Source organism: Mercenaria mercenaria, chromosome 16 (genome assembly GCF_021730395.1).
Source record: "Mercenaria mercenaria strain notata chromosome 16, MADL_Memer_1, whole genome shotgun sequence".
Lineage (NCBI taxonomy): Eukaryota > Metazoa > Mollusca > Bivalvia > Venerida > Veneridae > Mercenaria > Mercenaria mercenaria.
Genome location: NC_069376.1, coordinates 57280779 through 57303729, shown reverse-complemented (window position 1 = coordinate 57303729; position 22951 = coordinate 57280779). Strand labels below are relative to the sequence as shown.

Here is a 22951-nt window from a genome sequence, read left to right as displayed (position 1 = left end):
GGTAGCCCAGCTGTATAACTTAAATGGTAATGAATTATTTATGTTCATTTAAATCCCCTAAATGACTACACGCTCTGGCATCCGAATTATTTGAAAATATTTATTCCTAAGATACATCCCAATCAAATAGAAGGTATTGGAAGGGGAGGGAAAGGGTTGGTGATTTAACAATACAATCATCCCTCTTGTCATATAGTTTTGTACGTATATATTTCAACAGTTTCTAGTTTTACATTCCCGTTTCATATATAATGGGATATATTATGGTCTAAACAAAACAGCAAGCTCTAAAACTTCATATACACTGTAAAACATTTATTTCCAATCCGTCTTGATTGCGCAAACAAGATAGGCAGATGGAGGTATAATAATGGAGGAATATACGCGTATTAAAAACTAGCATTTGTAATGGAATTCAGTTAGATAATTATGAATGGAAATCTTTGGTAAAGTTCTTATGTATGTATCATTTCATAGGCTACGTATGTTTATAAAATTTATACTTGTGCTACAGTCGCACGATCCAGGATAGGAAAACCAAATATTTAAAAACAAACTCTAGTGAGAACGTATTAACTACTACGTGAGCATAATTAAGTTTAAATGATGCTAAAGATTTGAGCAAATTCAATGCTTGACCAAAATCTTTTACACCCACCTTTAAATACGTAACAGGTGTTCTAATACACCAATATAAGCATAATAATAACCTCTAATATTGTTATTAAGTAGTTAAAGAAAACAAAAACTTTGATATGACTGTACTTAAGATAAATATTTAAAAGTATTTATTAGCTTATATTCAAAGTGAAAAAAAAGCCTGTTATCAGAAATATCCCATAAATTCACAGGTGGTTATCTATATGGATCAAACATTACATTTATTTATTGCTTTGCTTACTTCGCAAATAATAAATTCGATTAAAAAGAACATAGTGAGAAAGGCTGTATATAACAAGGTATCAAAAAGGGAAGCAAAGTATATTTTGTCAAAAGTTTGTGAGTGAATACAATTGGGACCAGTCGACATAGAGACATATCAAACCCACGTAACGTTATGCCAGTTAAAATTTAAAACATTGAGTGCGGACTGTTCTTACGACTTGTAAGATAAACAAGAGGGCCATGATGGCCCTATATCGCTCACCTGTTATCATTGCACTTGAGGACAAGAAGGTCCTCAGTAAAAATATTTAAGTCCAAAGGACAGGAACAACAAAGGGAAGAAATTTAACCAAAAAGAAAAAACAATGCTTACAAGGTACAGATATGTCAAAATGCACCTAAAAATTGGAGGTACCATCCATGTTGTATCACAGAAAAGTGGTCTCGGTTTTTCCCTACGGCCAATAATAAAAAAGTTACTAGAATTAAGCTATTTATAGCGTAAAAGGGAAGTAATTAAAACAAATATTGTAAGTGAACAAAAGAAGGCTCTGCCAAATACATCTGTTGACATAAATGAAATTTCAGATCAGTATCTTCATTAGTTACGGAGATACCCATTTTAATTTGAAATAAAGGGAGGTCCATAGTTTATCTACCCTGATTGTCTCAGTCCAACTAATGACAATTATGAAATTTCAAATAAGTCCTATAAGTACTTACTGATATAAATCCATTTTGATTACAATCGGGGGGGGGGGGGGGGGGGGGGTAATCAGATATGAAATAACTCTGGAACCTACGATTGGATCTGATTTGTCACGGAATCTAAGATTTATTGTTGCTGAAGATATTTTGGAAGTTTGTATCAAATAAAACCATAAATGAAGTCTCTATATGGCTGCAAAAGCCAAAATAGCCAATTTTGGACCTTTAAGGGGCCATAACTCTGGAACCCATGATGGAATCTGGCCAGTTCAAGACAGGAACCAAGACCTTGTGGTGATACAAGTTGTGTGCAAGTTTGGTTAAAATCAAATCATAAATGAAGCTGCTATTGTGCAGAAAAGGTCAAAATAGCTAATTTTGGCCCTTTCAGGGGCCATAACTCTGGAACCCATTATGGGATCTAGCCGGTTCAAGAAAGGAACCGAGATCTTATGGTGACACAATTTTTGTGCAAGTGTGATTAAAATCAAATCATAAATGAAGCTGCTATTGTGCAGAAAAGGTCAAAATAGCTAATTTTGGCCCTTTCAGGGGCCATAACTCTAGAACCCATTAAGGAATCTCGCCAGTTCAAGAAAGGAACCAAGATCTCAAGTTTGTATCAAATAAAACCATAAATGAAGTCTCTATATGGCTGCAAAAGCCAAAATAGCCAATTTTGGACCTTTAAGGGGCCATAACTCTGGAACCCATGATGGAATCTGGCCAGTTCAAGACAGGAACCAAGATCTTATAGAGACACAAGCTGTGTGCAAGTTTGGTTAAAATAAAATCATAAATGAAGCTGCTATTGTGCAGAAAAGGTCAAAATATCTAATTCTAGCCCTTTCAGGGGCCATAACTCTGGAACCCATAACGGAAACTGGCCAGTTCAAGAAAGGAACCAAGATCTTATGGTGATACAAGTTGTGTGCCAGTTTGGTAAAAATCAAATCATAAATAAAGCTGCTATTGTGCAGACAATGTCAAAATAGCTAACTGTGGCCCTTTCAGGGGCCATAACTCTGAAACCCATGATGGGAACTGGCCAATTCAACAAAGGAACCGAGATCTTATGGTGATACAAGTTGTGTGCAAGTTTGGTTAAAATAAAATCATAAATGAAACCACTATCGTGCAGACAAGAAATTGTTGACGCACGCATGCACGCACGGACGGACGCACAGACGACGGACGACGGACGATCACAAAAGCTATGTGACAGGTGAGCTAAAAAGTGGAAAACCACAGGTCGCCCAACACGACATAAATGAAAATGTTGCAGGCTCGGTTTGATTGAGCCTGTTCATAGACGGTAGTGGAAATGCAAGCTACCGTCCACGCCCTCTAGCCCTGGGTTGAGCAGAACTCAACATTTACACATGCTATAAGTACCAGAATATAATTTAGAGACATCTGCTGATGTTTTCATACGGCGATGCACATGGAACCTTCACTGATGCACATAGTGCAATTCAACAAAAAGCGGCGTATGGTCCCCAGATAAAATAATGGCTTTGCCCGAAACGAGAGAACAATGAGCAGAACCAAACAAACTGGAATGTAGAGAATCGATCTTTGGTTATGGAGCCTGCATATCCACAATGTTAACAATGTAACCCTACACTGTTTAAGATGATGCATCTAGAAAAAAAACAAAGTATTGCATACAGTGCGTATGTCTTAAAGGCTCATTTCGGCTTACATTGCCTCTGAAGAATCACGTATGTCTGAAAACGTTACACAAATAGCGCAGTTCGGCTTATATTGTCCCTGAAGAATAACAAATGTCTGAAAAACATTACACAAATAGCTCAGTTCGGCTTACAGTGCCTTTAAATAATACCATATGTCTAAAATAAGTAACACAAATAGCTCAGCTCGGCTTACATTGCCCCTGAGGAATAACATATGTCTTAAAAACGTTACACAAATAGCTCAGTTCGGCTTACAAATAACATATGTTTGAAACACGTTACACAAATATCTGTTCAGCTTATATTGCTTCTGAAGAATAACATATGTCCGAAAGAGGTCAGGCAGCTGTATGTGGATGGATATTCAGTTATAACGATTAACATATACTTAACAAGGCGTAAAACAGTTTTACATTTTGCACTTTAGATAGCAAATGAATTTATTAGTAATTTTGATTTCTAAATGGACTACAGGTGTTATACAGAACAAGAGCTGTCTCCATAGGATGACACATGCCCCCGATGGCACTTTGAATAAATAGTTATGGCCGATGTTAGAGTTTAGGACCTTTGACCTACGGAGCTGGGTCTTGCGCGCAACACGTCGTCTTACTGTGCCACACATTCATGCGTAGTTATTTTAAAATCCATGCATGAATGACAAAGATATGGACCGGACACGCCCATCAATGCACTATCATGAAGATGACCTTCAACGTCTGTGACCTTGACCTTTGAGCTACGGATCTTGGTCTTGCGCGCGACACGTCGTCTTTCTGTGGTACACATTCATGCCAAGTTATTTGAAAATCCATCCATGGATGACAAAGATATGGACCGGACACGCCCATCAATGCACTATCCTTTAACGTCTAAGTGTGACCTTGACCTTTGAGCTACTGACCTGGGTCTTGCGCGCGACACGTCGTCTTACTGTGGTACACATTCATGCCAAGTTATTTGAAAATCCATCCATGGATGACAAAGATATGGACCGGACACGAAAATTGCGGACAGACTGACAGACGGTTCAAAAACTATATGCCTCCCTTCGGGGGCATAAAAAGAGAGATGTTATAGATATAAAACTGATGATTTTCTTATAAGCCTACATTTGACTACTTTTTATTTAGCACTGAAGGAGAAATTAGACAGCATTTTTATTTTAGATAAGCTTTAACATGCGCTGCAAAGGAATATTGAAAGTTCGATGGTGAATGTCGAAACCACGATGATGAAAACACGAACCACGATGGTGAAAATGCGAAATGGTATCGCGTTTTCATAATGATTATCGTGGTTATGTGATTTCAACTTTCACCATCGTAGTTCCGTGTTTTTCGCCAACGTGATTTCGACTTTCATCATCGTGGTTTCGACGTTCATCACCAACGTTTCGTGATTTTGACTTTTGAGGTATGGGTTGCAGGAATAAAAATATCGATAATCCAACCGAAACAACGTAACTAAGTGATTTTCAAATCACGACAATCATGGGAACACATTAATGCAATATATATCATCAAGTAAATCTCTGCTCAAAGTGTTTTGACAAAGCAATGTTCCAAATGATAATAAATTGAAAGAAAAATAGGCAGGATAAGAAACACATCCATCTTCTAAAACACACAGAGGTAACATTAAACAATTTTCATGTACTAAAGAGAGCTACATCACACATTTAAAAATATATCTGACTAAATTTCGAAACTTTTATTGTTGGCCTTTGTCTACTTATGTGGTAAATTCACATGAATATAAGAATAATTACATTTGGACGGGAAAAAAGAGATTGATTTGGAGTCAAATCAGTGTATATTTATTTATTACGGAGTATTCCGTTTAAGTCAGCGCTATAGGTCTTAAGAAGTGTTGCTCGTTTCATAATCTCCCAAGGACATACTCAATTAAAACGAGGTTTCTTTATATTTTGCCTGGTTGCAGTATCATTTTTATGCAGTTCATCTTAGGATGTATAAAAAATTATAAAACATTTCATGTTCAATGAATTTGTGCACGAGGCTGTTGTTCTGTATGACTGTTTGCAAGCAGCGTATGGGTTCACTTAAATTTAGATCAAAATGTCTGGAAAAATAACGGATTGCTTGTATATTAGCTACACTAAAGTGCCCTATACGTGCAAGTCATAAATTGAAACGGCTGCAAATTTTCCCACATAGATTTTAAAGACACATTCTTCATTACTAACAGCTAAATATTCAGTATGAAAAATCAATAAAATAAGACCTAAAATATTTCTTAATAAAAGTGAATTTTAGCAACAAAAACGTGTATTTAGTTTACAGAGATCACGTTGATGGTTGCGTATTTGTTTTGTGCTAAGATAAATGAATCTATGAAATCGGTATAACTGAAGTTAGTATTATCTTTCGACTCGAGTTAGGAAGCTTTGATTTATCTGAAATAATGTTTATTGTTTTCTTCCGCTGCAGAAGCTATTTGCTTAACAATTGTTATTTTTAACGGCGGGTATAATTGTTTAAGATATGTTATGAGGCTTTTTACGTCTCGCTAATAGCTTATTTTCAACTAATAGCTTATTTTCAACAGTCAATTGAAAAGGCAGTTCCGAACCTCATGCAACTAACAATCACCATAACAATTAACACATATTTTAAAGAATTATTTTTGTGCTATGCGTAGAATCTTCACAGAGCAGTTTCCACTCTTACAAAATTTTATAAAAGATCTTTAACCGTAAATTATTTTGTTCATGCATTTCACTTTAGTATTACAGTCAAACCTGTGATAAAGACCACCTCTGAACAGAGACCACCTGGCTCTAAAGACCACATTTCTGTTTCCCATTGTAACATTTACAGTGTATTTTTACCTGTGAATAAAGACCATCTCCCAATAAAGACCACATTTTGGCTCTCCCAAGGGTGGTCTTTATGGACAGTTTTGACTGTACTTGTAAATTATTTCATTCAGATTTGTTTTTGTTTAGAGTCTGGCTACATCTATTGTACTTGTCGTTGTCATTAATAAAACTTGAAATACGAACTCCGGATATATAAGTTGAAACATAAACATAGCCCTATATGCAAAGACATAGCCTGAATGTCCGCTCTCCAAATACTCATACAAAACGTTTTATATTAAACTCCAAATGAAATTATCAGAATTATGTCTGATCATATTTTTTGTTTCTGCACGTGCTTGTGAAATAATCGCATCATTACAGGTACTATACTCCACAGCTTAATTTGCAAACTGTAAATAAATGTTTCATTATACGTTCTTATGTCAATAATTCATTTTTCTTACCATTTACTAGAAGAGTAAAACAGTTTCACTGTTCATATGAATGATCATTTCACAGTTTACAGTCATGTATTCAAACGTACTTTGTTAGTTTTAGTTTTTAGTTGAAATTGAACAATTTGGCTTGTGTAGTAAAATCTAGGCAGATAGTTTAAAAGCATAGAAAAATATAGCTGACTCAGTTCCATTGTGCCAGTCACGAGTGGCAATTCAATAAGCATAGTCCCTTAAGCTCCCTAGCTCTGCCTTTAGCGAAATTTAATAAAACATATATTGAAAGGATTCACAGATGCTAGAGTACCCCGCCCCTAAAATACCATAAGTATCAGCTTCGAGGCTCTATTTTCAACGGATAGGATAACAGAGATAACATGTTAACATTCACGCTACATCTGTAGTACCCGCCCGCTTAGCTCAGTAGGGAGACCGCAGATCTACGAATCGCGGGGTCGTGACTTTGATCCCCAGCTTGTAGCTTTTCTTGCAGTGTAACTATGTTACATTTCACGCATCCACCAACGCCGTTATCAAATAAAATATATATTTAGAATTGATTACGTCAAATTATTGAACTATGTTACATTATCTGCATTGAGAACTAAGGTGTTTCCAAAAATGTAATTGATGTTATCGTTTTTAGAAATTTGGCAAAACTATTATATCTTTCTGGTATATTTGCTATTTTCACAATCATCGTATTGGATAGGCTTTTATCACTGGTATAAACGTATCATGTTTTTATCAAAAACAAGATTGTAGTTTCCCACCTATTTCCGTGTAATTGTACGACGATGTTTATATTCTGATTAGCGAACTTTAAGATATAAAAGATAATAGGTAAGGGTAGATTTCTCGGAAGCACAGAGCACAAAAAACACAGCCCCAGAGCCACGCATTTGCATAGTAGGCCATCAACAAAAAGAAGCTGTAATGAAAAAATATTCAGACGGGTTGCTTCAAACATCCAACAAGTACATATTAATTCATGCTAAATATTGATGGAGGGGAGGGAAATGGTAAAGGGTGAAATGGGGTCGGGGGGCGGGGGGGGGGGGGGGGGGGGGGGGGGCTGGGAACCCGAAGGGAAAAGTCGAACAAGGACGAATATACAAGGGAATGTCATGTTCTTTAACAACAGTCGCACTACAACGTAAACTACACTGACAAATAAACATTGCTCTACATGATACGGCGGTATATTTGGACGAGTACCCATCCGAAGAATCTGCCGGCTCGTCCATTATGTTATTCGAATGGATATGAGAAAAGTGTTAAAAGGACGAATAAACCATGTCATTTTTTATTTGATCCTATAATTTGTTTGCTCAGTTGACAGGACACGATTCTGTCTTTGAATAGAAACATCGCGTTAAGCGTTTATTGATGTTGATTATCTCTTCAGATTACGGTTTACTACACGTTTGTCAATGCTTTGGGCAAAAGGAGATCCTAGTACAATATCCAAAAATAAATACTTTGTAATTCTACTGAAAATATATTTTGTTTTTGCTTGATTGACGGTAAAAAGTAAGTATATTTATAACTGAACAGACTCGCACACTATCTGTAATTTATGAGACATTTGATGGTTAATATGATTTGTACCAAAGGGTTATTCATAGCTCTACAAATAATACCTACTTTTGCATCTAACTAATTTCGATGCTAAAAACTATTAACTAACATTTTACTTAGCACTTCATTAAAATCAATGCTTCCAACTGACTGACTCATTTTAACTGACGAAATTATAGCAAGTAAAAAGGCTTGTTTAAAACAGGCTGCCAAATAATATTACTGCTGCATTACTTTTCTTAAGTGATTTTCACAGCTGGACTACCCCATGCTTGGAGAACGTTGAAGTTGTATCATTTTAGGGATCCACCACTGATGTAAAAATGCTTGTATATTACACTTCGAGAAGTTTAAAAACCGAACTACCCTGAAACACAGACTAACACTCAATACGAGCAAGCAAGAAATAATTCTCACCCCATCACTACCTTAATTTTGTTACATTTTGCATAACTTTTCAATCGCTCTCATTCCTTTCACAAACCTTGAAAGAACGGAACATGCTTCTGCTAATGTCAGTTGTTTCGAATGCAATTAAATACAAAAGTAGTACATATGTTTGTGTTTGTTTTTTTTTCAAATTCAATCCAGTGCAGTCTCTGCTTTGAAATATAGTTGCCAAGCCTGAAATAAAGTTTAAATTGAAAACTAATTTTTGTTTTACCATGAAACACTGCAGGATAAGAAATATACATAAGTTAATACCCTCTGTTTTCATTTTGCAATATTTGCGATGCCATTTATTCCTGAAGCAATGACATGAAAAACGAATTAGTACGATATTTGCAAACTGTTTACCAATAAATTTAACAAACTGCAGCTGTGTTCAGTTTTAAATTTTGTAAATAAGATTTCCCGGCAATGTCTACATAAAGAAAAGTGAAACATCAAATGAACGGTTCAATTTATGTAGCGGTGAGGTCATTTTCAGAAACGGCCTGTCGGTAACATTTTCTGTTCAACTAAGCGATTAATATTAAAACGATTTTTTAAGTTAAAATGATTCTTAAAGCTAAATACAACTGTAAATTGTTTTCACCACCTGTCGGTGGATGATAGAATAAATGGTTCATAAGGAAAAGGATACACTATTATTTAAAGGCGTTCCCCAATATTGGACACAGTGTGAGATTTATAAAATACTTATTTTGTAGATTTGTATGTTGCGAACGTGTAACCGACGATAAAATACAATCGCCTTCTGGTCCAGTGTCATATTGTAGTTCTTTTGATCTATTTGTAATTTAGATTCCGGTTAACGAATGCACTTTAATACCCAGCTGGCTTACGTAAGGTCGGTGGTTCTACCCAGGTGCCCGCCCGTGATGAAATAATGCACGGAGAGGCACTGGGGTCTTCCTCCGCCATCAAAACTGGAAATTCGCCATAAGACCTATAATTGTATCGGTGCGTCGTTCAATCCAACAAAACAAAACAAAACAAATTGATATATAATTAAACTGAGTCTGTTCTTTTATTTCTTTATTACGTTCTTCATAGATATGATTTAACTGTGCTTTTTGTCTATTTGTACTTAAGGACTTAGTAGGGTAATTAAAGACAGGCAATGCTAATACAAAATTCCTATTAAATACTCGATAATGAGGCAATAAAGCATAAATTTAGTAATGGGATCTATACATAAATACGTTCGTAAGGCTCATTAATAGAACGAATAAATGAAGTGTTCTTTTATCATCTTCATAAAATAATGTAGCCTATTAATTCCATTGTGGTAGAATACTTGTTTAAATTGAAATTTATTCAAAACAATATTCTAACTGGATTTGAAACATGTTCAACTAACATAAAAACCTAGGAAATAAATGTCCTGCTGAATGCGGCAAGAATCATGGATTTTCAAGAGGGCCAAATGTATTCTGTTACGAAAATAGCATTTGATTCTTATTTAAATCATGCTTGAAATGCTAACATTGACCATAGTAACGTTACACTATGTTTTCCCGCACTGTTTTGGCAATATATCTTTGGATTTGTAACGGGGGTGGTCAGAGGTCATATGGCGACTTTTCAGTGAATAAGACCCCAGAGGCCCTTCTTAGTATTATTTCAGGCAAGGGAAGAACCACCGACCTTCCGCAAGCAGCAAGCTGGATTACTTTATTTCGGGAAAACGTTCTTCACCTTTAGCGGGGTTTCATACCCATGGCGGTGAGAGACAAGTAAGTTCGGAGTCAGCGACCTTAACCACTCGACCATGGAGACCCACTTTAGATAATGTTCGTTGTATGATTACTATAAATAACAAACTTGGTGTTTGTCTAAAAGGCTCATGGCACCAATGACAAAACATGGGTGATCTACATAATTTTAACATGCGACAATCTAATTATCAAGAAATTTAGAGAAATACCTCACGTGGTCTCTTTTATACATTTCTTAACCTATGTTCTTATTATTTACATTGAAATCCATACTTAATGAAAAATATAAGACAGTTACCTTTAATTAACCGAAAAAGTTGCTCCTTTATTATCATACATAAATTGCATCTTATTTGAATAAGTATTATATAACTAGAAATACATTCTGCATGCCCACGGGCAGAATGCCGAAACAACCAGCACCGTTGGCCTCTAAGTGTGACCTTGACCTTAGACCTAGGGACCTGGTTCATGCGCATGACACTCTATCACATAATGGTGAACATTCATGCCAAGGTACATCAAAATCCCACCATGCATGAAAAATAATGCTCCGGACAAACTTCAATTTGACCTTTGACCTCCGACTGTGACCTCGACATTTGAGATAGGAACATGGGGTTTGCGCATGACACTCCTTCTCATTGAGGTAAACATTTGTGCCAAATATAAATAAGATTAGTCCATGCATGTCAAAGCTATGGGCAGACAAAATCGGACGGACGCACGCACGGACGGACACAAGCACATACACCGACCCGCCAAAAGTGACAACAATATCGAGCTCACAACAAGCGGGCTCGGCAAAAACTGTTGTTTCATCACACTATGCCATAGATGTATTATAATTTATACCAGAATATTATTGAATCAACAATCCTGAATTAAATTAGAATTCATGACATATTTTTACATATATTCAAGTTACGTAAACAGAACACACTTAGGCTATGACTAAAATATAATTCATCCACACAAATGCACAATCTGTTTGATTATTATGAGCATTATAAAATATTCAAGTATTTCTTTTTTTGTAACTGAATTCTGTATAAATCAAAACACAATGCTTTTACTTTCACCTGGATGAGTAATTAAAGACGCTTGTCTTTCAAAATGATTAGTTGTTTGTTCAAATATCGTAAGCCAGCTGAAATGTCAAAATAAGACACAACTCCGGTACTGTTTATTAAGAGATGGTGTTTCAAGCAATATACCAAATGCAGCATCCTAAAATGTGTTTACGACAATTCTTAAATACATATTCTTACGTCCATAACTTTCCTCCCATCCTGATAAATTCTCCTCTATTCATGACTTGTGTTTTCGTATAATGAAATGCTGGAAATTTAGCGAAGCGGGAAAAATTCATCTATTGCCATTCCGGTACCCCCTTTAGTGTGTTATTGAAAAGGTGGTAGTCACCCGTAGTGGCTTGTTTAGATAAAGAAACCACTAAATTCAGCATCTGATCATTCTTTGTTGGTTTTCATGTAACTGATACTTGCAAAAACTGTCTGCTGACTAAAACTTAGAAATTGTTTTATTATACGATTTATCATAATATAATTTATGTGAAGCTTATGGTTGATATCAAAACCATTCTTTAATGTGATGTTATTTGCATTGTTTCGCATTAGAATTTGATCTACGATAATGTAATTTTCAGTTTAATGTAAATTGATTTTATTGCAATTTCAATTCCAATTACAATTAATTGGTAAAGAAAAACACGCGGATATTTAATTATGTTGCTTACAGCAGAACACTAACACAGCTGGTCATAATCAAATATTAATAGCTTAGTAATGCATGTTTACAAAAACGTAAATCCAGTTTCCATCTGCAAGCAACGTATACGTTTAATTTTGAAAACACAACACGACGTACGACGACATTCAGCTTTTCCAAGAAGTAATGAAAATGAACAGGCTAAACTTCGAAATGAAAGTCGCATTAATTTTGGTCTACAGTCAGGATTAACGTTCGTCGCCCCGACTTCATCTCAGTGTTGTTATATTTTCTGGTCCTTCGGGATCATTGATCTCAACTCATTTAGATTTGAAGATTGAATACTGCTTAAGCCGGTGCTAGGGGGCGTGGGCAGTGTTGCTTTTTCCATTACTGCCCATGAACAGACTCGATCAAACCGAGTCTGCAATTTTCACTAATTGCCATGTTCTCGTTGCTTCCGAGGGATCTACCTTCCAGATTTTATTTTTTCATTTTTGTTAATGAGGAGTCAATTTTACCCCTTTCTTTCGATTTGAAAAATTGCCGGGGTTTTGAAAGCCATGTCAGCTTTTTATTTATGAAAAATCATTTGCACGAGGAAAACCACAAAGCCCACTAGGGTCCGTAGCTAAGCTAATGTAGATTTTGAATCGTTCCGAATGCCCTGAATGATGTCGTCTAAAACTGGCGGCATATGCCTCAGGTCTCAGATGGTTTCAGCTATTTGTATAATAAATGTTGATTTTGCGGAAGATTGAAAGGGCCCTCAGTCGTTATTAAGATTTGTACGCTACAGATGTTAAAAGAATGTAATGCTAATTAGAGATTGGTTCCTAATACAATTCCTGTTCTGAGAAGTATAGCACCGCAGGTTCAAAATGTATTGGACTCATTTCATTTAAGTAGTTTCCGAAACTTAATGGGTACCTAAATTTAGACATAATGGATTAAATGATCGTCTATATTTCAAAATATTTATTCAAACGGAGGGTTCTTAGTACCAGGAAGAATGTAAAACTAAGGTTAATGTAAGACAACACTGAGTTTACGATATCAATACACGTATGTGTAGATAATTTCTATAATAATGATAACGTGCTTTTAAATTAAAACATATGGTAAAATTAAAACATGAAATAGAATAGCTCGCTACAAACAGTATACACGTTTTAGTTTATACAGTTGAACAAGTAGAGCTATATGATATGAGTAATAACAAGTAGTAAACAACAAACTCTATAATGTCTGTTCCTGGTAAAAAACCTATTCCATCTAAATTAGCAATACTGTACATGCACATTTAAACTGACCCCCCCCCCACCCCCACCCCCCACAAAGAACAGAAAATATACACAAAATAATATTCCATCTGATTCCGTTTCAAAATAATTGTTCATCAAACATGTGACGTAAACTGTCGGCTTTTCAGATTGTCCCAATTAATACAACAAAATGTAGACGTAAGTAAGTTTTATGTGAAATGAATAGACATAACATCCCGAGTTGGTTTATATTAAGAAATATTAATTTATGAACGAATCAGATGTTTGCAAAAGCAGTGCTTCATTTTGCAGAAGAATATTCATTCCTTTCATCTAGAAGCAAAACATTGTTATGGATCTGTCCATGTGCAATCGTATGATAAATCGTACGATGCTGTATCAGGAAAGATAAATCGTACGATGCTGTACCAGGAATGATCAATCGTACGATGCTGTACCAGGAATGATATAAATCGTACGATGCTGTATCAGGAATGATAAATCGTACGATGCTGTATCAGGAAAGTTACATTTTGACATTGAACCGCTCAGACTGAAAAATGTATGAGAGATTCTTAAAAGAATTATTATAATTTGTAAGTAGGGCATCTGTAATATTGAATATTGAATTTATAGTTATGGGAAAATACAGTATAGTTGCATATTCCTTACAATAGTTATTTTCATTAACAGATCAATTTTAAAGATGTAAAGATCTGAAAATGCCCGACTTTCTCGTTTTTGTCACACAGATTGAAATTTGGAATATTACAAGTTGCGACGTACCCAAACGGTGTTCATTTTTATTAGTTAGGAGTTTACGATATTTCATATACGAGAAAGGAGTTGCCTATAGCAACCAAACATCATTCTATTCATCAAGGGGGAGATAATAACGTATTCATTCAGCGTTGACACAAATAAAAAAATATTAAAATAATACAACTATTTGTATTTTGGTGGAAACGAGCATCTGTATTTTCTGTTTAGTAACCCATTTAGTATTAAAGTTACTATTCTCTGGAACAAAATACGGTACTTGTCCAAAATGTTTTATCGGAGGTATATTGTGTTTTGTGGTAACAGGGCAATGAAAATGTGCAACCATTTATCATTATAGATTGATCTACGTGCGCTATCAACACTGTTACCACCTGCAAGACAGGGCTAGTCAATAAACATAAAATGTTTGATTTAAAGACCGCTAATGTTTGGCAGAATGCTGATTGTATTAGCAAAGAACATGGCCTCATTTGACCGCACTTATAATACTACTAAGCACATTTCCAAACTGTTTACAATAACTTCAATTTATGGTACATCTACTGCCAGATTTCTGTAAAATCTTGTTTTGCTCAGTATTACACTCGCCTTAAATAAATATTATTTCAGGTGAATAAATACTAAATACACCCATTATTACATCAGACTACAAGAAACAGAAAAGTATTGCCAAGAAATTATGAAATGCAATTTATTCACTTCTCTGACGGACCACAGAGCGGGAAGGAAAATAGCAAGAAATAGTAATTTGTCACTATAACTGAATAGTGAAAAGTGACCACACTGAAAAAACAAAGCTCAGAACAAGCAATATATTTCGTTACGAGTTTGACCTTTTTAACACGTTTTAACAGAACGCTTCAAAGAAATTACACTGGTCTCATTTAACTTTAAAATTTGTAAAATTATGATTTCTTTTTGCATAAATCATGTTGTTCTTATCAATTTTTGTTTTAATCATCTTTTACTAGTATTGTAACAGATTTCGTCTCAGATCCTATCATAATTGATATAATATTTTATTTAAAGATGGACATTTGATATGGTATCTAAACGAAAACCAGTTGTTTAGACGCAGTCATCTCCTTATATATAAACATCTCACTTACTTCTTCAATGCATTAAAATACAATAAAATTACTGAGTAAGTCAAAAATACAGCAGGCAGAACAATAATATATTCTGTTTATTGCTGCATTCCTGCTGAGATAATCAAAACAACATCAGCCGAGAATAATCAACCGACTGAATCATTCAAGACCAGTACAATACACTTTAGTATCAACAAAAGATAAAAGTAAGGGCACAGAGCACCCCCGAACACAGCCATAGAGCCATGCATCGCAAAGTAGGCTCACAACAAAAAGAAGCTGTGACGGAAAGATCTTGTAGACGGGTTGCTTCAAAACTCCAGCAATAAGTATATTATAAATATATGTAAAATACAGAAACATGGTGGGGGTGGGGTAAGGGTAGATAAAAGGGTCGGATGTACATACACAGATAGATAAACAGACAAGTAAGAAAAAAAACAACAACACTGGGGCACCGCCTATGACAAACGCGCACAGATACACAAACAAACAGAAAAAAAAACAGTCGGGCACGTCCTAAGGACGGCCGGCGGACAAAATTATGATGGGCATGATAACTTACTCATGGTAAAAGGAGGAGGCAGCAAATGCAAGGAATCGTAATGCAAGGAAAAGGGCTGGAAGCCATAAATAGACTCATTTCTAAACATTGTCAATCTATTTTACTACGCATAAATATATAACACTGTACTCATGGCGACATAGCTAACGATACATTTTAGCTATCAATATGCTTCTAATAGCAGGTATCATATCAATACCCCAGTTTGATGACATGGATACCTTTGATATCCAAGATGCAAGCATGGAAACATTTCCTTCCAAAAGCAAAAAACAGACGTAAGCAATTGGATTTTAGATATAAGGATTAACATATAAATCGCAAATAGATTTCTGCTCAAACCGGGGCTAGAGGGCGTGGACGGTAGCATGCATTTCCACTACCGTCCATGAACAGGCTCAGTCAAACCGAGCTTGCCTCATTTTCGTTTTTGTTGTGTTGAGCGCTATCTTGAGTTTCCACTTTTTCTATTTTAGAAGTTACTTAAGCTATCAGTTACAGTTAAACTTCACTTCTTTGACCTTGATATGCTAACGATATGATCACCTCTTCACTTAGTGCAGTTCAGTTACAAGCATATTCAATTCTAGAGTTCATAAACAATGTCGAATTTATAAAAGCAACATTTATATACATGTACTAGTAACTTATCAACATTTATAAATTTCATATAATTTTACTATAGATGGAATTTATGATAACTGATTTACGTCATATACAACGCAAATTGAAATAAGAGGCATCATTGTAGTTCATAATTATGTGTGCAATTGTAACATAAGTTTATCATTTTTCAAGCAATAATGTTACACACAAATAGCTGTAGTGTTAAAAATACGGCACAATAGCTTGCAGTTTTATTGGGCGAGAGTACAATACAATATTGCTTACAACAAATATTGTTAAAAAAGTTTACCTAAGTGATTTTCACAGCACGAACTCTTAATGTTGTGAGGAAGTTAATGTAAAATGTCAATCAAACGTTTCAAAATAGCATTTCCAAGCTTTTACCAATAAAAACTATCGTGCGTCTGCTTTGAGAACATTTTAAACGCACTGCATTAATAGCATACGTGCAAACAAAATTAGTATTACGAGGACTCTATGATTGTCAGTTCTTAAATTCCAACTGGCATTGAAGGTTCCATGTGCACCGCCGTATGAACACATCTGCGGATGTCTCTAAATTGTTATTTGTACTTTTAGCAAGTGTAAATATTGAGTTCTGCTCAACCCGGGGCTAGAGGGCGTGGACGGTAGCATGCATTTCCACTACCGTCCATGAACAGGCTCAGTCAAACCGAGCCTGCAACATTTTCGTTTTTGAGCGACCTGTGGAGTTTCCACTTTTTCTATTTTGATATCTGTCTTCTGGCCGTTGTTTCGTCGGACCCTCATGGGGATTTCTAGCATGTGTTAGGGATTCATCCGGCGGGGATACCATTCATTTACACTGTCATGTGACATTTAAACATGACGAGGGTAAGAGTGAATGATAAACCGGGGTTGCTTTTCCACTGATCGTTCAAAGGCGGTGCCCAACTGTATTTCCTTGTTCGTTTCTACCTTGGGAGTTTTCTTTGCATGTGCGTGTGTTTGTCTATGTTTGTGAATGTGTGTTAATCTTGTGCACGTCTGCGTGCTGTGGGCTGCGCTTTGGGGATGCTGCGTTTTTGTACAGTCACTTTCCCTGTTGGATACTTATCATTTGTTTTTAAGCTATTTCATCATTATCAAAGCTGATACAACAAATTCAAAATCAACGCGAAAAATAAGCAATCCGATCAGTCCCATGTTTACAAACATTTTCAGTTTCATAGTTCGAAAATTACACAACATAGCTGCATAATCATTTGTTAATGCTTTTCGAATAAATGATTTCTTCAGCGAACATGAAATAAGTGGATTTATTTTATTGAAAGCTGATGACAGAAATACACAGAAATAAATCAAAATGGACTTTCCAACGCAAGAAAGTCCGGATAACCTGTGGCATATCATGTAATCTTCGTTTATTCTTATCTGTTTTAACTCGATTGTGATGAAAGCTACCTACAGGGTGTCAAATGAGAAAGCGTGGTCGTGACTCCAGTGGCGCTAATTTTAATAGGGCATCGCCAATCTTGGCAACAGTCTGAGAGAGATATAAAATAATTTATATATCAGTCTATTAGTAGCGTACCTGTTACACGTTAATGGGAAATTTATAGTGCTGGATCACTAAATGCCTGATTGAATATTATCCTCAGTAAATCACCTTTTATTTGCACGAGTAAAAGTACAACCACTTCATAAATCTTTGATAGCAATGAAAATGAACTACAAAAAACATCGACAGATGCATACTAACTCCCTTTTCGTATGCTGGTACTTAACAGTGCTTTGTTCGTTAATGCCCTCAAAAATCAAATATTATAGACAAAACAAGCTGATTACAAAATTGCTATCAAAGCATCTGTAATGAGGTAATAAAATATATATTTAGCATAATAGATCTTACATTTTTATGTTTGTGATAATAAGGTACTTAGTGAAAATACTCAAAACTAAGTACACGTACCTACACTTTTCACTTGATTATGCCAGAAAATATGTTGATTTACAATTGTGAAAGGTGTCGTAGGAATCTACATTGTAGAAATTTTCTGTTCGCAAAAATATTATCAAAACTGTGATTGCCCTTTAGACCCTCGTTTTAAATAAAGTATGTAAAAAAGATCCCTTGGAAGCATAGAATGGAGCCAAAAAAGAATAGTAGCAGACTCGGTTTGATCGAGTCTGTTCATGAGAGGTAATAAAATGTGCAACACCTCTCACGCCACCTAGCACCTACTATCTTGCATGAGGTCCATAGCTTTCAAAATCAGCGTAGCAAGAAATCAAGCTTTATTTGCCAATACTTTTTAGTATATTCAGAAGTTTTGAAAATTCATTGTTTGATTGAATTCTACCTTGTAGAAAAAACAACAACATCCAAACATGCAGAACTACCTTTAAGTTAAATGTTTTACTTGTCATTAAATATTTTCATTGACGTTCAAACGGAAGCACATTTTTCTACGAGAAATTATAGAAAAATCTTTGATGCCATTTTAAAGAAAAGTACAGGCCACTGTATTTTAATGGCGATACACACATGGCTGGAGGTTGGGGCGTGGCTCTTTCGCTTACACCACGGGCAAGTCTGATCCAATGTAAGTTCAAAATATATTAGCCTGATATTTTGTCATTTATCTGAAATCTATTTTATATTTACTATTGGTGCTAATCGAAAATTTGTTAACACACCAAACAGAGACGCTTAGACTAAAATAAACGACAGCCAAAAGCGTCGATTTACCTAAAAACAAAGTATTCAGAATTCAATTTAGTTCATACTAATTTATTTTTGGCTCAACTGTGATGAAAGAATTGAACCTTATGTGAATTAGTCAGAGTCCGCTTCCTGGAAAAAAACATATGAGATGGTATGATCACGGCCCCGGTGGAGCTCGTACAAACGACAAAATGACCCCAGCGTTGAGAGGCAAACACCTTAACAACTAGAACACAGCTGAGTTATTCTACTCCAGCTAACGAATAGATGATCTTTTCTAATTTGTTTAAAAATATTTTTTCTGATATATTCTGACCGATCTTTCTTGGCTCTGATTACCTATATTTGAGAAGAAAAAGGACATAATCATACAAAATTTGAATAGTCCTGTGAACAAAACACGGTCTGAACACAAACAACATTTATTCCTTTTCCGTCACAAAAATGTTAATTCAGAGAAAATCCTCCCATAGCGAATGCTTTACATCCACCAGTTACAATAAACGAACCATTCAAATGCAATAAGTTTGATTTCGTACAATAAATGAAGCTATAAACAACATGGCGACAAGGTCACTTACACTATAAAGAAAGTCACTGTATTGTTCCGTATTGAGGTCTATTTTTACTGCGACAGTCGTTTAGAGATGTACAACTTTTGAAAAAAATAACCGAAGTACAGTTTTTGCTGATATAAGTCTGACTTCTTAACTGAATGACTGTAACATGAGCGAAGTCAATTTCGTTTACAAGTAACTGACGTGATAACAAAAATACATGTATTATCGGTCATTTGCTGGTTGCATGATAAAAATGCATACAAAATAAACGCGATAGAGGTACTATACATTTTTAAAGAAGTATCTTTAAAAAAATACACGGCCGCATTAGTCAATGCACACTTTAAGCTAAGAAATGTGCATGCACTCTGCACTTTTTCATACGATCGGGTATTTATAAAGCAAAACCTGGAACAACTGATACGTATTAGACCTTCCTGGCAAAACAAAATGTTTTAAAGTAAAATTTTCATTTTGTATGTAGAACATATTTGACAGAACACATACTTATATCATAATTATATTAATCATAATCCAGGAAACTGTGACAAAAATAAGACTAAACAGGAGGGGCCAAAAGGTGTGTGTGTTTGGGGGGGGAGGGACGAGTTGACTGGGTTACGAGTTGACTAGGGGACGAGTTGACTGTAAATCACTCCGTATCAGAGTGGCAGAGTTGCACTCTGCCGCAGTTTCACTAGTTTATGACGTTTTACAATCTATTTCCACAGAAGCCTTGCAGCGGATTATACAGCTCAGAGCACCTGTACATATCCATTCCATTCGGAAACCTGTGGAATTTGTCATCCACCAATCAAAGTGTACAGTTTTAATCAGCTGTTAAATGACCTTCACCCCAGATATAAACAGGAAGTGAAGATGAAGTCAATGTCGGCCTGGAGCCGAAAATATTTTTACATGCATAAATAAATGGCGAGTTCAATCAATCCATTATCTTTAATCTTGCAGAAAATTCATATCGACAAGATTAACCGTATCAAAGTAAAGTTTTCAATGTACGAGGCTAGGAGAACAATGATATTCTCGAGTATTTCTAGGAGAATACAACTGTCTTATATCTAGCGTATGAATGTACTACACTTGTCCTCCAACGCATATTCCCACTACCAATACAGCTATACCTTTAGACATTTATTACACGTATGAGTTCTATCATATTATCTACATTGACTGTTATGCTGTTCAAAAACCTAACTGATGCTATCTTGTGGAGACGTTATTCAACACTTTTTACATTTTCTTGTTTATTTGCTATTTATGTATGTTATCTCGGCTAAGGCTCAAAACTGTGCCTCAGGCACTACAAGAAAAAAAGAAGGTACCTTGTACGAACATTTACTATTTGTGATGCCGTATTGAACAGGATAAATGTTGTAGTATATGCTAAAACATCAGTATTTGTCTGTTATCAAAGTGGCATATGCTTCCATGTACACACCAAAGAATACAGTTACAAATAGGATGCTATAACTGAATAATATATTTGCACAGGGAAAGGGCAGATGGAACGATAACAAACTATGTTTGTTGGTGCTTTATAACGGAATAATCATAACAGAATATTCTATTATGAAATAAATAACATTTTCTGTCAATATATTGTCTGCCTTGTATGATATAATTAAACAAGCATAATCATTGCAGACATGATAAAATAGCTGACTGTATACTTTATGTCAGATTGTTAAGGACCACTAGGCTATTTTGCAAGCGATGCTGCAATTTTATAATTAAGTAAGTTTGAATTTACAACTAGTAACACTGCACAGCTGGCACGGATACCTCTAAAATCCAAGATTAAAGTAATAGAGTAATAGCCTGAAACTGTTCCCTTCCAAAAATAATAAATTGACAGGTGTTGACCAGCTCTGTGATATGCAGTTGGATTTCAGATAAAATGATTAACGTAGAAATAGAAAATTAAAAGCAGCTTATCTTAAAAGACGCTTGCTTTATATATATATAAAGATTTAAGTTATTTTCAATCAAAACTCTACATGTTACAACATCTATTAATTAAGCACAATAAGCACTAAAGTACTAGTATGTAAACACAACGTTTATCGTAATCATTTCAAAAATGATGACTCATAGTTGATACGTTTATTAATCATTTATTTGTTAATCATTTTTAACTGAACTATTTTTAAGACGATTTATACATCAAATGAAAATAACCATAATGAATAATTTCCCATTGTTTTCGGTGATATCATTTTGAATAAGTTATTTTTACAGAATGAAAATATACTTTTAAAAAGTTTATGTAGATTGATACAAAAATTCCGAAGAATAAAACGTTTAAAAAGTTTACAGTTCAACTGCTGCGAGAAGTCTAACGTGAACTACAGCAATAGAACATGGGTAAATAATTAGTATAACATCATAATTAAAAGTAAAAAATTAATTCAGAGTCAACGTGAAAACATATATATATTATATTATTATCTTATCAAGTACTTTTAATTCTACATGCATAAATTTCTTAATCTCACTCCCTACTTTCTATACAATGGAAATTGCATTACAGAGATATTTAGTAGGAATTTACCTAAGGTCAATTTTATTTTTTTTTATGATCTTTGGTCATAATATTTTGATACATGCAGTCACCAAACCAATCAAATTCACAGAATCTGCATTTAAGTCCTTCCAAGACATTGTCAACAAGCGAAAGAAAAACTGGCATATTTGTAACTTTGGGCGTGTCATCTAATTTTGCAACTGAGATTCAAAGTTTTTTTAAAAAAAACAACCGAAATTTGTCTTACCTTAAAACAATGCAGGATAAAAAATATAAACCTATTAATATTCCCTCTGTTCTCATTTTGCAACAGTTGTTAAGCCTTTCTTTTATCACACTGTTCGTATAGCAATAGCGAAGCACCAGTATGTATTTGGTTTCAAAATTAATTTTACCAGCTGCCTATGCGTACAGATTTAAAACTTTGTACATAAGACATCTCTATTATCGTTATATAATAGAATTAATACACCCAGCGAACGTATCAAGTTAGTTTTGAGCGGTGCGTCAGTTTGCAGGAACAGTCTGTAGCTAACCTGGGAGCGATGTTAAAACGATTCTCAACGCTCAGTCACATTTGTAATATGTCGGGCCACATGCAAGTGCGAGAAAAAATCATACGATATTATAGCAGCAAAAACATACAGGTAAAAAGATAAACTAACACTTGATGGGCACCGCCTAGCTTGGAAAAAGTCTGAGAAATTGTATGAAAGATTTATTATACGTCAGTCTGTAAGTAGCGTACCTGTTTCTCCTTTATGGCTAATTTATTGT

At 35.1% G+C, this 22951-nt stretch overlaps 1 protein-coding gene across 1 annotated transcript in view; it reads right to left on the bottom strand.

Moving 5' to 3' along the window:
* The window catches only part of LOC123540158 (neuronal acetylcholine receptor subunit alpha-6-like), a 65975-nt gene extending 43254 nt beyond the window's left edge, over positions 1 to 22721 (bottom strand). The window contains exon 1 of the mRNA XM_045324965.2: positions 22422 to 22721. Coding sequence (XP_045180900.1) covers positions 22422 to 22477 — 56 coding nt within the window. The 5' untranslated portion in view covers positions 22478 to 22721. The remainder of the gene's footprint in view (positions 1 to 22421) is intronic.
* Positions 22722 to 22951: the final 230 nt, after the last annotated feature.